Raw genomic sequence first — 13,331 nt, forward strand, 5'->3', positions numbered from 1 at the left:
ACGGCACTATAATAAAAAAAAATAATCAAGTCACGAGAATGTGAGGAAATGAATATTAATACAGCCCGTATCCAAAAATCACTAGTGTTATTTACATAAAATGGGTGAAAAGGGCAAATTGATGCAAAAATGTAAATCAAAAGCATTAGAAGAAAGCATTAAATGTAAATAAAAAACATTAGACTAGTAAAAGTCTAAAGACTTTCTCCTAAGTGCATTTAGTTTAGTCAAAAATGGTTGCAATATATGCCTACAAATCATGAAGTCATGTGATGTCACCACACAATCACTTAACCAAAATGAGAAAATTAAGACGACTTATGTTCTCCTTAGATCTTCCTCCTATGACATAGTAAATGTGGGGAAAAGACGGCTAATAAGGATTTCATAGAGTCTTACATCTGTACATGTCCATGCTGGTCACACTGCTGGTGTCATCCGAGTCACTAACATCAAATGTCACCACTTTTTTATTTCTTGTGCCTTTCAGAGTATCATCTTCTGAGACCTGGGAAGGAGGGAAAGTGAAGGTGTTCGATTGAAACACATTTTAGTAAGAAAATAAATATTTAAGACAGATGGGTTTTAATAACCATGATCATCAAATATTAAATATTAGACATGGACAAAGTCCACTGAGACCAAATGTTGAGCATCTGGAAGGTAATTGTACTGCAGTCAATAAATGTTTTTCATAGGAATATTTGGCTTTGGGAGTTTCTATCATTCATGTATGGAAGCTTGCAGCAAACCACACAATATTTATGTTGTAACATTTAAGATCAAGAGGTTCTACCTTTGCAGAAAAATGTCCAGGGCCATTACTAAATGTACCATTTATATAAAACCTAAAAATGTGACAAACTCCACTTTATGATCCTAAAATGGTGGCGTTTACAAATACAGCGTGTGTGTATATCTTCAATTGTCCAGTCCTCAATAAGGATCAACATTTTATAAATGTAACCTAATGCATACCTCCCAAAATTAGGGACAGGGGGCGTGGCTATGTCATGAAAAGATTTTTGCACTTAACGTAAAATCTCTTTCTCTATACACAGTTGAAGGTGACTGCTGATCATGGGGTATAGAGGGTGGTGTGGGAGTGAGACACTAAAAGTCTTGTTTAGTCTGTTCCCCTGCCTTATATGCACCCTCTGGCTGTAAATATCAGTTTATTTAACTAAGACACAAGAGGACGAAACACAACCAACAGAACATACACCAGGCCCGTCAGAACCAAAAAAGGGTGGGAGAGCAGTGTCTCCCAACTCTATTTAGAGAAAGTGATTTTACGGTAAGTACAAAAATCTCTTTTTCTCTAGTACATACAGATGGGGGACACTGCTGACCATGGGGACGTTCCAAAGCTGTTCCCCTATGGGTGGGAATGCTCAGATTGAGCAGAATGTAAAACTTTGCTTCCAAGATGCCAGTTTTGGCCTTAAAGACGTGAAATTGGTAAAATCTGGTGAACATGTGGAAGGATTACCAGGTAGCTGCCCTACACAACTGCTCAACCAAGGCCCCGTGCCGTGCAGCCCAGGACGCACTAACCGATCTGGTGGAATGGCCAGCAAGGCCTTCAGGCACTGGAGAGCCCTTCGAGATATAGGCTTGACGTATAGTAGCAGTTATCCATCTGGCTATCGTATGTTCCAAGGCTGGACAGCCACGCTGACGTCCATCATACAACACCAGAAGACCGTTGTTTTTTAGAACACACACAGAACAATCCCCATATATCCACAAGGCACGGACCACATCCAACAGCATATGAGAATCCTGACTGTTAGAATGAAGATGCCTAGGCAACGTTGGAGTGACAATATCCTGATTTATATGGAATCTGGAAACCACTTTTGGCTGAAACGAGAGCATGGTACATAGGATCTCCTGGTCTTCATGAAAAATCAGAAAAGTAGAGCATCAAGATAAAGCCACCAATTTCGAAACCCTTCTGGCTGAGGAAATAGCCAGTAAAAAGAAAACATTCCAAGCGAAGACTTTTAGGAATAAAGTTCAAAAGGTGATTTCTGTAAAGCCCTGAAAACCAGGTTGAGATCCCATGGAGCCACCGGGGGAAAAAAAAGGTGGCTGCACATGAAGAATCACATGTAAAAAGGTCTGGAAACAGAGCCATATGCCTCTGGAAATATACAGACGATGCAGAAACCTGGAGTTTGAGGAACGCCAGACGCAACCCCTTATCCAGCCCATCTTCAAGGAAAACTCTAGCCAACCTGAAGGAAGAAGTTGGAAGCCCTTGCTTCTCACAACAACCAATGTAAGACTTCCAGATCCGATGGTAGTTATTAGAAGTCGTAGATTTTCTCGCTTTGACCATTGTCTGAATGATCTTATCTGACAGACCTTTCTTCCGAAGAATTAAGGTCGCAACTACCAGGCCGTCAAAGCCAACCATTTTAGGTCCGGATGATAAAAAAGGACCCTGGCTGAGAAGATCCTCCGAGAGGTAGACGCCAAGGTAGGTCCACGACCATGTCGAGAAGATCCGCATACCAAGATTTCCGTGGCCAGTTGGAAGCTAGAAGAATGACTGGGACCTTCTCGAGTCTTACCGTTCTGAGAATCCGAGGCAACATTGGAATAAATGGAAAAATGTACACCAAGCTGAAACGCCAAGGAACCGTCATGGTGTCCACTAGAAACACCTGAGAATCCTGCGTTCTAGCACAGTACTTGTCCACCCTGTGGTTCAACCGCTAGACCATCATGTCGACCTCTAGTTGACCCCACCTGTGCACAATCTAGGTTAACTCTTCTTCATGGAGAGACCACTCCCCTGGGTGTATGGCATGCTGACTCAAGTAGTTCACCTCACAATATTTCACCCTTGGTATGAACACTGCTGATATGGCCGGAACATGTCTTTCCACCCACTTCATGATTCTCGCAACTTCCTTTATGGTTTGGGAACTCCTGGTAACTCCTTGATGGTTGATGTATAACACTGCCGTGTATCTGAATAGGCCGGAGCCGCAGGTGGTACTGAGCTTGAACCAGTGCATTGAACACTGCTCTCTGCTCTACACCATTAATAGATATGTCTCCTCCCGGGTCCAGGTGCCCTGCAACCGGAGATTGAGAATGACAGCACCCCATCCCACAAGACTGGGGTCTGTGGTCACCACTGTCCAGTCCCATATTGAGAAGGGACTCCCCTGACACAGATTTTCTGTTTGAAGCCACAATAGCAACAACAGATGTGTTGCTGGTGACAACTTAAAGAACGGACTTTCCAAACGGTGATCTACTCTGGACTATTTTGCCAGGCTCTCTAGTTGGAACTTTTGAGGGTGAAATGGGGCAAACTGAACGGCTTCGAAACAGGACACCATGCACCTCATCAGTTTCATACAATGAAGTATGAAGACACAATTCAGAGATAACAATGTCTTCACCTGTTGATGAAGTTTCCGGATCGTTTCTGGAGGCAAGAACACCCTCTGGGTTCTGGTGTCGAACAACAGCCCCAGAAACACCATCCGTTGGGTAGGATCCATGCTGGACTTCTTGAAATTGATGATCCAGCCAGGTGCTTGCATGGTGTCCGCTGTCAATTGTAGATGTGACCAAAAGTGAACAGCTGAATCTATTTTTAGCAAGAGGTCGTCCAGGTAGGGAATGATCACTACCCCCTGCAACTGTAACTGTGCTGCCATCACTTTTGTAAATACCAGAGGAGCTGTGGCCAGCCCAAAGGGAAGCACCCAGAACTGAATGATCTTGTTCCACTGCAAACTTAAGAAGATTTTGATGGCCTGGCCAGATGGGTATATATAGGTATGCATCCTTGGGAAGCCAGAAACTCATCTTTTTGCATGAAATTTCAAACAGGACTGATGGATTCCTTCCGAAAACTGGGTCCCCTTAAATGGGTGTGAAGTGTTTTTACAGTTGGAAAGAAAGAGAAGGCATAGCTCTTAAACCTAGGATCAAGCACAGTTGTCAAAATGTAATGATCCGATATCAAGATGTTGATAACTCTTGGATCCTGACGAAGCGAATCAAGTACGTAATCTACAAGTCCAACATAATTAGCGGAATTGCTTTGTCTCATTTCCTCCTTCAAATTTCTCTTGCTGCTTTTCAAAAAGTCTAATTAGGGGAATCACTTGACTCAAGCTAACAGTGTCTGCACTCTCTTCACATGTGACTACTTCGAGTGGTTTCAGCACCTCGCACAACATGTAAAGTATTCTCTACTGCGCTGGACGCAAGTACATTTCCCCTAAATTCTATTCTTCTTGCAGCTGCTGCACTCTCCTACATGCTGTTGCAGAATCCCGAAACTGACGCTAAATATTTCAGGACACAGACAGCATCTCCTGCATGTCTTTGGCAATTTTTAAAAAGTTCTGTACCACCAAGTTGATAGTGTGAGCAAAACAGGAAATGTGATGGAATTCCCCCAGCTGTAATGCTCTCACAATATTGGTGGCGTTATCAGAAATCACATATCCTCAGGAGAGTCCAAGCAGGATAAGCCATGTTGCAATGACATGCCTTAGTTTTTCAAACAGGTTGTCAGCTGTATTACCTCTGACCTGCGCCTTGTCTCGTCTCTGATAACCACCTCTCACTCCCGCCTTCAATACTTCTCCCATTCTGCTCTCCACTTATTGAATTCCCTACTGTAACAATCCTGACCAGGTTTTGTTACTTTCCCTGTCTGCACTGTTTTTCTGTGGATCACATGACTCGCCCTCAGTTTAAACCTGCTCTATTTAAACTCTGCACTGACATCTGCTCACTGTCAGTGCAACTTGTTGCTAGCCTGATTCCTTGGACTCTTGTGTATCCTGACCCTGTGTCTTTCCTGTGTATGAGTTCCATTTCTCTACCAATTGCTGGAGCACTTCTCCTGGGACTCGCCTGCTGCAAGTATCATCTTGTGCATACAAGACTGTTTGTGTTTATCCTTGCCATGCTCCGTCGCAGCTAACTGACATCTGCATATCATCATCTGTATATATATACATATATATATATACATACACACACATATATACATACACACACACACACAAGTTAACCCGTACATGATACTCATGCATTCTAGTCAAATCAAGCTACTTAAGGTGTTAAAAAGGTTCTTGTCATGCATTTGGGCCTAGCCCAGGCCTCCTCAGGGGAAGAGCGTTACTTCCCGACGCAAGCGCCCTTTTTTAACGTGGTTTTGTCCACATGTCACCACCTCATCATTTTTCTCCATCACCTAATCCTTCATCTTCATCGCCACATCCTTCATCAAGCTACTTAAGGTGTTAAAAACTCCCCACAGTCACCTCCAGCAACCACCAACCACTCCCAACTGTCACTTCTCCTTCAAGAAATATATAGGTCAGTGTATAACTCTGCCCAGCAGGTGGCGCTGGTGTAGCCATTTATATAGTAGATATATATATATATATATATATATATATATATATATATATATATATGTGTGTGTGTGTGTGTTTTTATCACTCATTGAAGAAGTACATCGTGTCTTGCCTCCTCATTCTGAACCTTGTTAGACTCACATCAGGTCGTGTACAGGCCTGCTCTGACTATCAGACCTGTAACTACCAGCACCATAACAGTTTGCACTGACCTAAAAGGAAATGAACACCATAGACAATCCCTTTCCCAAGGACCTAATTCAACACCTAATAGGGAGAGTGGAAAAGCAAGAGATCAATCAAGATCGCCTCATGCAGTTCTTACAGGATGTATCCTCTCATCTGGATTCTTTTCAGGACACTCTGGCATCCTCCCATGAATCTAAGACATCTGCTGAGTCTTCTGCTAACACAACTATCGTGTACCCACGAATTCCTAATCCCCCTATGTACGATGGGAACCCCAAGTCATGTAGAGGATTCGTGAATCAGTGCGCAATTCAATTCGAATTATTGACCAGAAACTTTCCTACGGATAGGACAAAAATTGTCTACATTCTGTCTTTTTGGTCAAGCCCTGGCCTGGGCCTCACCCCTATGGGAGAAGAATGACTCGTTGCTGCAAAATTATACAGAATTTCTGACAACTTTGAGTATCCTGTACCGCCCTTTGGGCTTTGTAATGCTGCAGCTGTATTCCAAACCCTCATGAATGATATTTTCCAAGACCTTCTCTATCAATTCGTCATCATCTACCTGGACGATATTCTGATATTTTCTCGAGACCTCCCTTCACATAGGGAGCATGTAGGTCAAGTCCTGACTCGTCTGAGAGAACACAACCTCTTCTGTACACTTGAAAAGTGCCTTTTCGAGTAACCTCAGATTCCTTTCTTAGGCTACATCCTCTTGGGCACAGCCCTTCAAATGGACCCAACTAAACTAAGAGCAATTGTGGATTGGCCCTTGCCCACCGGTTTGAAAGCTATCCAACGCTTCCTTGGCTTCGCCAACTACTACAGACAATTCATCAAGAGGTATTCTACCATCATTGCCCCCATTACTGCTCTTACCAAGAAATCAGCTAACCCCAAGCTTTGGTCCGCCGAGGCCATCTATGCCTTTGAGCATCTAAAGTCAGCCTTCTTTTCTGCTCCTATTCTTCAGCAACCTGATTGCCAACATCCCTTCTTCTTTGAGGTAGATGCATCTTATGTGGGCACTGGTGCAGTTTTGTCTCAACATGACACTTCTAGGAAACTACATCCATGTGGGTTTTTCTCTCGCAAATTCCTCCCAGCAGAAAAGAATTATGGTATAGGAGATCAAGAATTATTGGCTATTAAATTAGCCCTGTCTGAATGGCGACAGGTTGGTGATTCGATTTCAGCATAAAGTCATTCATTTGCTTTCTGGAGGATTGTGTCGAAGTCAGCAAATTGGATAAAGTCATTTCAATTAAAATCGAGCAAACTTGGTTGTCTTTGTCTGAAAAGATGCGTACGGTACGCTACAGCGTAAAAGGGCACGCTTCGGCGTAAAAGGGCGTACGCAGCTGCAACACGTGGCAGCAACAGTATTTAGCCTTTTATATACATTCGCACAAGCACGCATACTTGTAAAATAGTACACATTAATGGTAGTTGCAACACAGTCATTTATGTCGAAATATAGTAGTATTTATGTGTTATATTATAAGTTATATGCACATTAGTGAAATATATGGAACAGGTTGAAGAATCATATCATGTGTGGTATCATAATAAACCTCTTAACATTTGCTACTGTTCGGTTCACTCTGCGAAGGAATCGCAGACTGCATACACAAGTTATGAATGATAGGGAATTATGAACTACTTAAGACTAAGGAATCTTGGCGGGAAGAGCAGAGCATACCCCCTGGAGAGATGACCCCCTCCTTTGGATTCTTTAGGATGAACTAGCCAATGATTGACAACCCCTTGGACCTTCCTGAAACCTGGACCAATAGAAGCAAGATATACCATCTTCATTGTTTTACTGTATTCCTGTGTGCATATAAGCAGCAGCTTCTCATCTAGTGTTCAGACATTTTGTCCCCAGACTTCAGGATTGAATGACTGTACACTGGATCCAGAGCGCCTGCGATAAGTAACGGCTGTACTTATTATCACTTCGCTTGAATATATTATACTACTTTTTGCGAATAAATCGTTGTGCGTTGGAAACACAAATCGAGGTTCGACAATCGTTATTGGTTAGCGACAATACGCGCATAACAATTTGGGGGCTCGTGAGCTTTGGAGGTTTCGTTGCCAGACGATAAGCAAGACCAACGGATTTCCGTTTCGCAACAAAGGGTGGAGATGCGTCATATAAGGGTAAGAACGCAATGTGTTCAAAACCTGAATTTTACTCTGTGTTGTGAAACCGAATGTCCGTTTTGCATTGTCTAGGGCATGCTAACTAGAACCTAGGGACAAAAGAGAAAACTGTTTCTTTTTACTGTCATTGTGCGTTTTAACTGTATTACATTGCTTAGCGTATGTGTATTTCCTGCTGTGCGTACGCGGACTTCCAGTAGATTTTCCACGTGGTTAAACAATCATTTTGATAGTTATTATATGTGCATAGTATAATTACTTGTGAAAGCCTCTGGGACATTATTACTATTGTTGGGAACTTTGATTTTCTGCGCAGAAAAGGTGTATGTCGTGTGATTTGTTGACTTTAAATACACTAAGGTTTTATCTATTGTAAAATAGAGTGTCAGTTGCTTTTTGATGAGGCAGGTGATCAACTGGTGTACGGTATACAAGGCAGGTATACCGGGGGCGGAAACTGAATAAGTTTTCGCGACGTGCACACAAGGGTAATCGTATCGCTTACAGATTAGCTTTAAGCGTTGCGATTGCACCGCACGGCAAGGAAAGCCGTGAGTGTGACTTGGGAGTAACGGGGAGGAATTACGTTGGTAAGGCTAGTAATTGACTTTACCGGATGCTGCCAAGCGTAATAAACTCAACAGATTTTGTTGGAGAGTCAAGGGTAATCGAGGAGCTGATAACCCTTTAGTCCGCATTGATATTTCTGTATTAGGGGTCCTCGTTTAATATGAGAGGAAGCGAGTGGACGCGGCTTGTAGCAAATACGTCCACAGGCCGGTAAAATATCTCTAGCGGTAGTGTTGAAATCAGTGGCAGGATATTGTGTTATTTCTGGAACCCTATTTTGTGGCAGGATATTGTGATATTTCTGGGACCCTATTGTTCAACATGGGTGCTAAGCATACGCTAGAGATGGCCAAGGTACTGCCTAAGGAAGGGCCTATTGGTTCAGCGAGATTTCTCATGTGTAAGAAATATGGTGCATACGCAACTGTGTATTGCGACACGTGGGTCAAGATGACCAAAGATTGTGATAGGCCTTTCCCAACAATAGGGAGTTTTAATGCAGAGGTACTAAATACTGTAAAAGATAAAGTATGGTTGATTAAGTCAACGAAAGTGAGGAATAAACATAATGATTGTTTAAAATTGTGGCAAATGGAAGGTAACACGTGGCAGAGCAGCGAATGCACAGCGGAAGTAGGCGTGGCGAAAATCGCGCGCAGGGAGGATGTAGCCGTTGAGAAGCGTGGCGAACTCAGCGCAAGCGCGCCTCTGCCACCTTATGTGGCGGGAGGGGTAAGTACAGCTGTTATTAAAACTGAAAAAAGAGAAATTGCTAAGTTATATCCTGTTTTAAGTCAGTTTAAAACAAGTGTATCAGAAGATGAAAACGAACCCACTGTGATTTCGGCCATTGCTCATGCTGTTAATATGCTAGAGGTTCAGCGTAAGTATGGGAAAGGAGCAATGGCTGAGATAGGTGAGAGTAGTGTGATCACTAGGAGTGATAGCGTTCTAAATCTTGAAACAGCGAATCCTGTAGTGACTTCTGAAACCAGTGAACCAGTGGGTGCGTACCCAGTCCGCACAATATCAGTTCCCAATGGGAAGGCGGATAAGGATGGTGTAGTCCCTTTAAAGAATGTAACAATGCATTGTCCCTGGACTAGATCAGATTTACGTTCCATTATGACTGAATTCCCAGATCCTAGAAAGGAGTTGGCTAAATGTCAGAAATTTGTTAAAGACTTAGGAAATGCCCACGAACCAACCAATAAGGATTGGCGTGTAGTGTTGAGGGCGTGTCTTCCTCCCAATACTGACATACAAAAATTTATTAAAGATTGTTTGTTGGATGAAGATGACACCTTGACTGATGAGATTAACCAAGAGAATATAGAACAAATTGTCAAACATTTAGCCATCTATTTTCCAGTAGTGGTAAATTGGAGTAAGATTTTCACCATAAAACAAAAAGATAGTGAAACTGCAGCGGACTATTTTGGCAGAGCTCTTGCATCAATGACACAGTTTACTGGGGTATCAGATATAAGGGAGAACCCACATCATAGGGAAGTAGCAGTAACAGTACTGATGGATGGCTTAAAGGAAAACCTAAAAACAAGAGTACAAACCTCAACCCCTGGTTGGAGGGGCAGCACGGTAGATTCTCTTAAAGAGATTGCTGTGGAACACGACAAAAATATTTTTAGAAAAAGGGAAGAAAAGAGTGACAAGTTGATGGCGGTGAGTATACAGGCATTAGAGGGAATGCATACACGACCACCAGCATATAACCCACATGACAGGAAACGCAGAATGTTGAGATGCTACAATTGCCACCAGGAAGGACATATGAGGAAAGATTGTACAAAGGGAAGGTATAATCCTAATGAAGGGTCACAGATATCCTCCAAGGAGGGATTCACATAGGCAAGAGAACACACAGCTACCCGCGCATACTATAGCAGCAAATGCTGCGCGGGAAAGCAATAGTCAGCGCTAGGGGTCAGGTCATACCTGTAGTCTAAAGCCAGTGAGGTTAACTGAGAGTTAGATAGAAGAACCAACAATGATAGTTGACATAGCTGGTAGGAAACAAACTTTTCTTGTAGATACAGGGGCGGCCCGATCTGTGATAACCTCTCCTTTCAATCTACAGGTGACCAGTAAAACTATTCCAGCTATGGGGGTAACGGGAAGAGTGTTACATTATCCTCTAACTAAACCCGCTGAAGTTACTATCGGGCCCCTGCATACCAAGCATTCGTTTCTCTTGGCTGCGGCGGCTCCTACTAACTTGCTGGGAAGAGACTTGTTATGTAAAATGGGATGTTTCATATACTGTACTTCAGATGGTGTGTTCTTAGATATACCGGAGAAGGTCGCACATGAGGTGCAGGATATATTGGACACCCCTCAAAGGTTAATGTTACACTCTCCTGTTATAGAATAAAGTCCATCTCAAGTAAAGGGGATGTTGCTGGAAATACCAGGTTCCCTATGGACCAGAGATGGACAGGACACTGGACTGATGGCAAACGTAGCCCCTGTCAGGGTCAATCTAAAAAGTGGTAGGATAGCTCCAAAAATCCCACAGTATCCATTAAAACCAGAGGTGGAACTAGGGGTATATCCTGTTATTGAGAGGCTGTTACAACAAGGGATTTTAATTCGTACAGCCAGTACAGCAAATAGTCCCATTTTCCCTGTGAAGAAGAATGGGGGGAGGGGCTATAGATTAGTCCAGGACTTAAGGGGAATTAATAAAGTTGTTGAGAGCCAATTCCCCGTAGTGCCGAATCCAGCTGTCATCCTCATGCAGATTCCACCGTATGCTAGTCACTTTACTGTCATTGATCTATGCTCTGCTTTCTTCTCAGTCCCTCTTCACCCTGACTGCCAATACCTTTTTGCATTCTCCTACAGGGGAGTGCAATACACATGGACCAGACTACCCCAGGAGTTCATTGACAGCCCCAGTATTTTCTCCCAAGCCTTACATGACTGTTTGCAATCCTTTCAACCCCACAATGGGTCTGTTCTAATTCAATATGTGGACGATTTGTTGCTGTGCTCTGATTCTTTTATGTCATGTTTACATGATACTAAATTGTTGTTGCTCCATCTCTCACAAACAGGGCACAAGGTGGCAAAGGACAAATTACAGCCATGTCAGACTAAGGTCAAATACTTAGGACACTGCCTCACTAAGGGGCTAAGACACCTGACAACCGACAGGATTGAGGCCATACAACACATGACTCTGCCGCAGAGCCAGAAGCAGATTCGTACTTTCCTGGGGATGTGTGGATACTGTAGATCCTGGATCCCAGGTTTTTCTATTCTGGCATTACCATTGCAGGAGCTAGTCTCTTCCTCAAAACCAGAACATGTCGTACACACAGAAGAGTCAGAGCAAGCGTTCTTTAATCTTAAAGATAGTCTGACTAGAGCACCTGCATTGGGAATACCTGATTATGAAAAGCCTTTTGAACTATACTGTACGGAAGCTGATGGTTGTGCAGCAGGTGTCCTCACACAGAAACATGGTGACGCTAGCAGACCGGTAGCATACTACAGTGCACAATTGGAAAATGTGGCAAGATCACTCCCAACATGTCTCAGAAGTGTAGCAGCAACTGCTCTTCTGGTAAGTAAGAGCGAGGACGTAGTATAAGAACATAATTCAACTGTCTATACACCCCATGCTGTATCAGCTCTGTTAAATTCAGCCCAAACCAGATATGTTTCTTCAGCTAGATTCACAAAGTGGGAACTAGCCCTGATGGCACCCTCAAACATCACCATCAAACGATGTAGCACCTTAAACCCAGCTACATACCTTCCATATGTGTCTCTAGAGACACAAAGGGTGGGAGGTGAGGAGACCCTGGTTGATGATGAGTTAGGCAAGAATACTGACACGCATGACTGTATGCAACACCTGAATCAGACCTTTACTGCAAGGCCCGACATACGTGACACCCCCTTAGAAAATGTAGATTTTACGTTTTATACAGACGGGAGTTATCATAGACAGACAGAGACAGGAGAGCTATGTACTGGTTACGCTGTTGTAGACGATCAGGATGTGGTAGAAGCTGAACCCCTTGGTCCACCTCACTCAGCCCAGGTGGCGGAAATAGTAGCATTAAGGAGAGCGTGTGAGTTGGCAGAGGGTAAATCAGCCAATATATATATATATACTGACTCTAGGTACGCCTTCGGGATAGTGCACAATTTTGGAGCCCTTTGGCGTCTTAGAAACTTTACGACAGCAGCAGGTACGCCAGTGGCACACTCACAACACATAAAAGGACTTCTGACAGCGATACAGTTACCCAGAACAGTAGTCGTCATAAAGTGCAAAGCCCATACCTTTGAAGAAGACCCAGTGTCATTGGGCAACAACAGGGCAGACGAAGCTGCTAAATGGGCAGCAGGGCAACCTATGACTGTATCGACCGAGACTATGATGGTTTTTCAGACATTAGACATGCAGAAACTAATTGAAATGCAAGATTTGTGTTCCCTGCAGGAAAAGGCAGTCTGGAAGGCGAAGGGATGTGGTCCTCAGGACTCTGGAGGGATGGACAAGGTAAGCCTGTAGCTCCCCGAACGTACTATCCAAGCCTGACTCACCTGGGTAAAGAAGGTATGTGCAAACTGGTGAGAGCATACTGCAAAAAAGCAAAATTATGTGATTTTAGCAAAAAAAGATAGAGATTGTAGAAAAAAATATGGATCCAAAACCAAAAACCAAAACCAGAACACGGGCTCAGTGAACATCTCTGGAATAAATCAATTATACTGCAGTTAAGTATAATGGAGTATATTTCTCCTTCGCCATCACAAAAAAGTAAAAAATACATCCCAAAGCTCTTAGATAGTTTGATCATATTGTGTGCATTAAACCCCCTTCTCTCTCTTTAGCTCTAGTGGTGTGCCAACTCTACCATCTGCTACAGTTCTGTTGTTCCTCTGAGAATGCCTGTACCAGCCTCTGCTATAGTCCACAAATAAGACTTGTATCAAAAGGATAATGCTGTAG

At 43.2% G+C, this 13,331-nt stretch overlaps 1 protein-coding gene across 2 annotated transcripts in view; it reads right to left on the bottom strand.

Moving 5' to 3' along the window:
* The window catches only part of CEP164 (centrosomal protein 164), a 108,762-nt gene that overhangs the window by 7,390 nt on the left and 88,041 nt on the right, over positions 1–13,331 (bottom strand). For both annotated transcript variants that reach the window (XM_075190012.1, XM_075190013.1), the window contains one exon: positions 400–508. In XM_075190012.1, the coding sequence (XP_075046113.1) occupies positions 400–508 (109 nt within the window). The remainder of the gene's footprint in view (positions 1–399; positions 509–13,331) is intronic.

This window comes from Mixophyes fleayi, chromosome 11 (genome assembly GCF_038048845.1).
Source record: "Mixophyes fleayi isolate aMixFle1 chromosome 11, aMixFle1.hap1, whole genome shotgun sequence".
Classification (NCBI taxonomy): Eukaryota; Metazoa; Chordata; class Amphibia; order Anura; family Limnodynastidae; genus Mixophyes; species Mixophyes fleayi.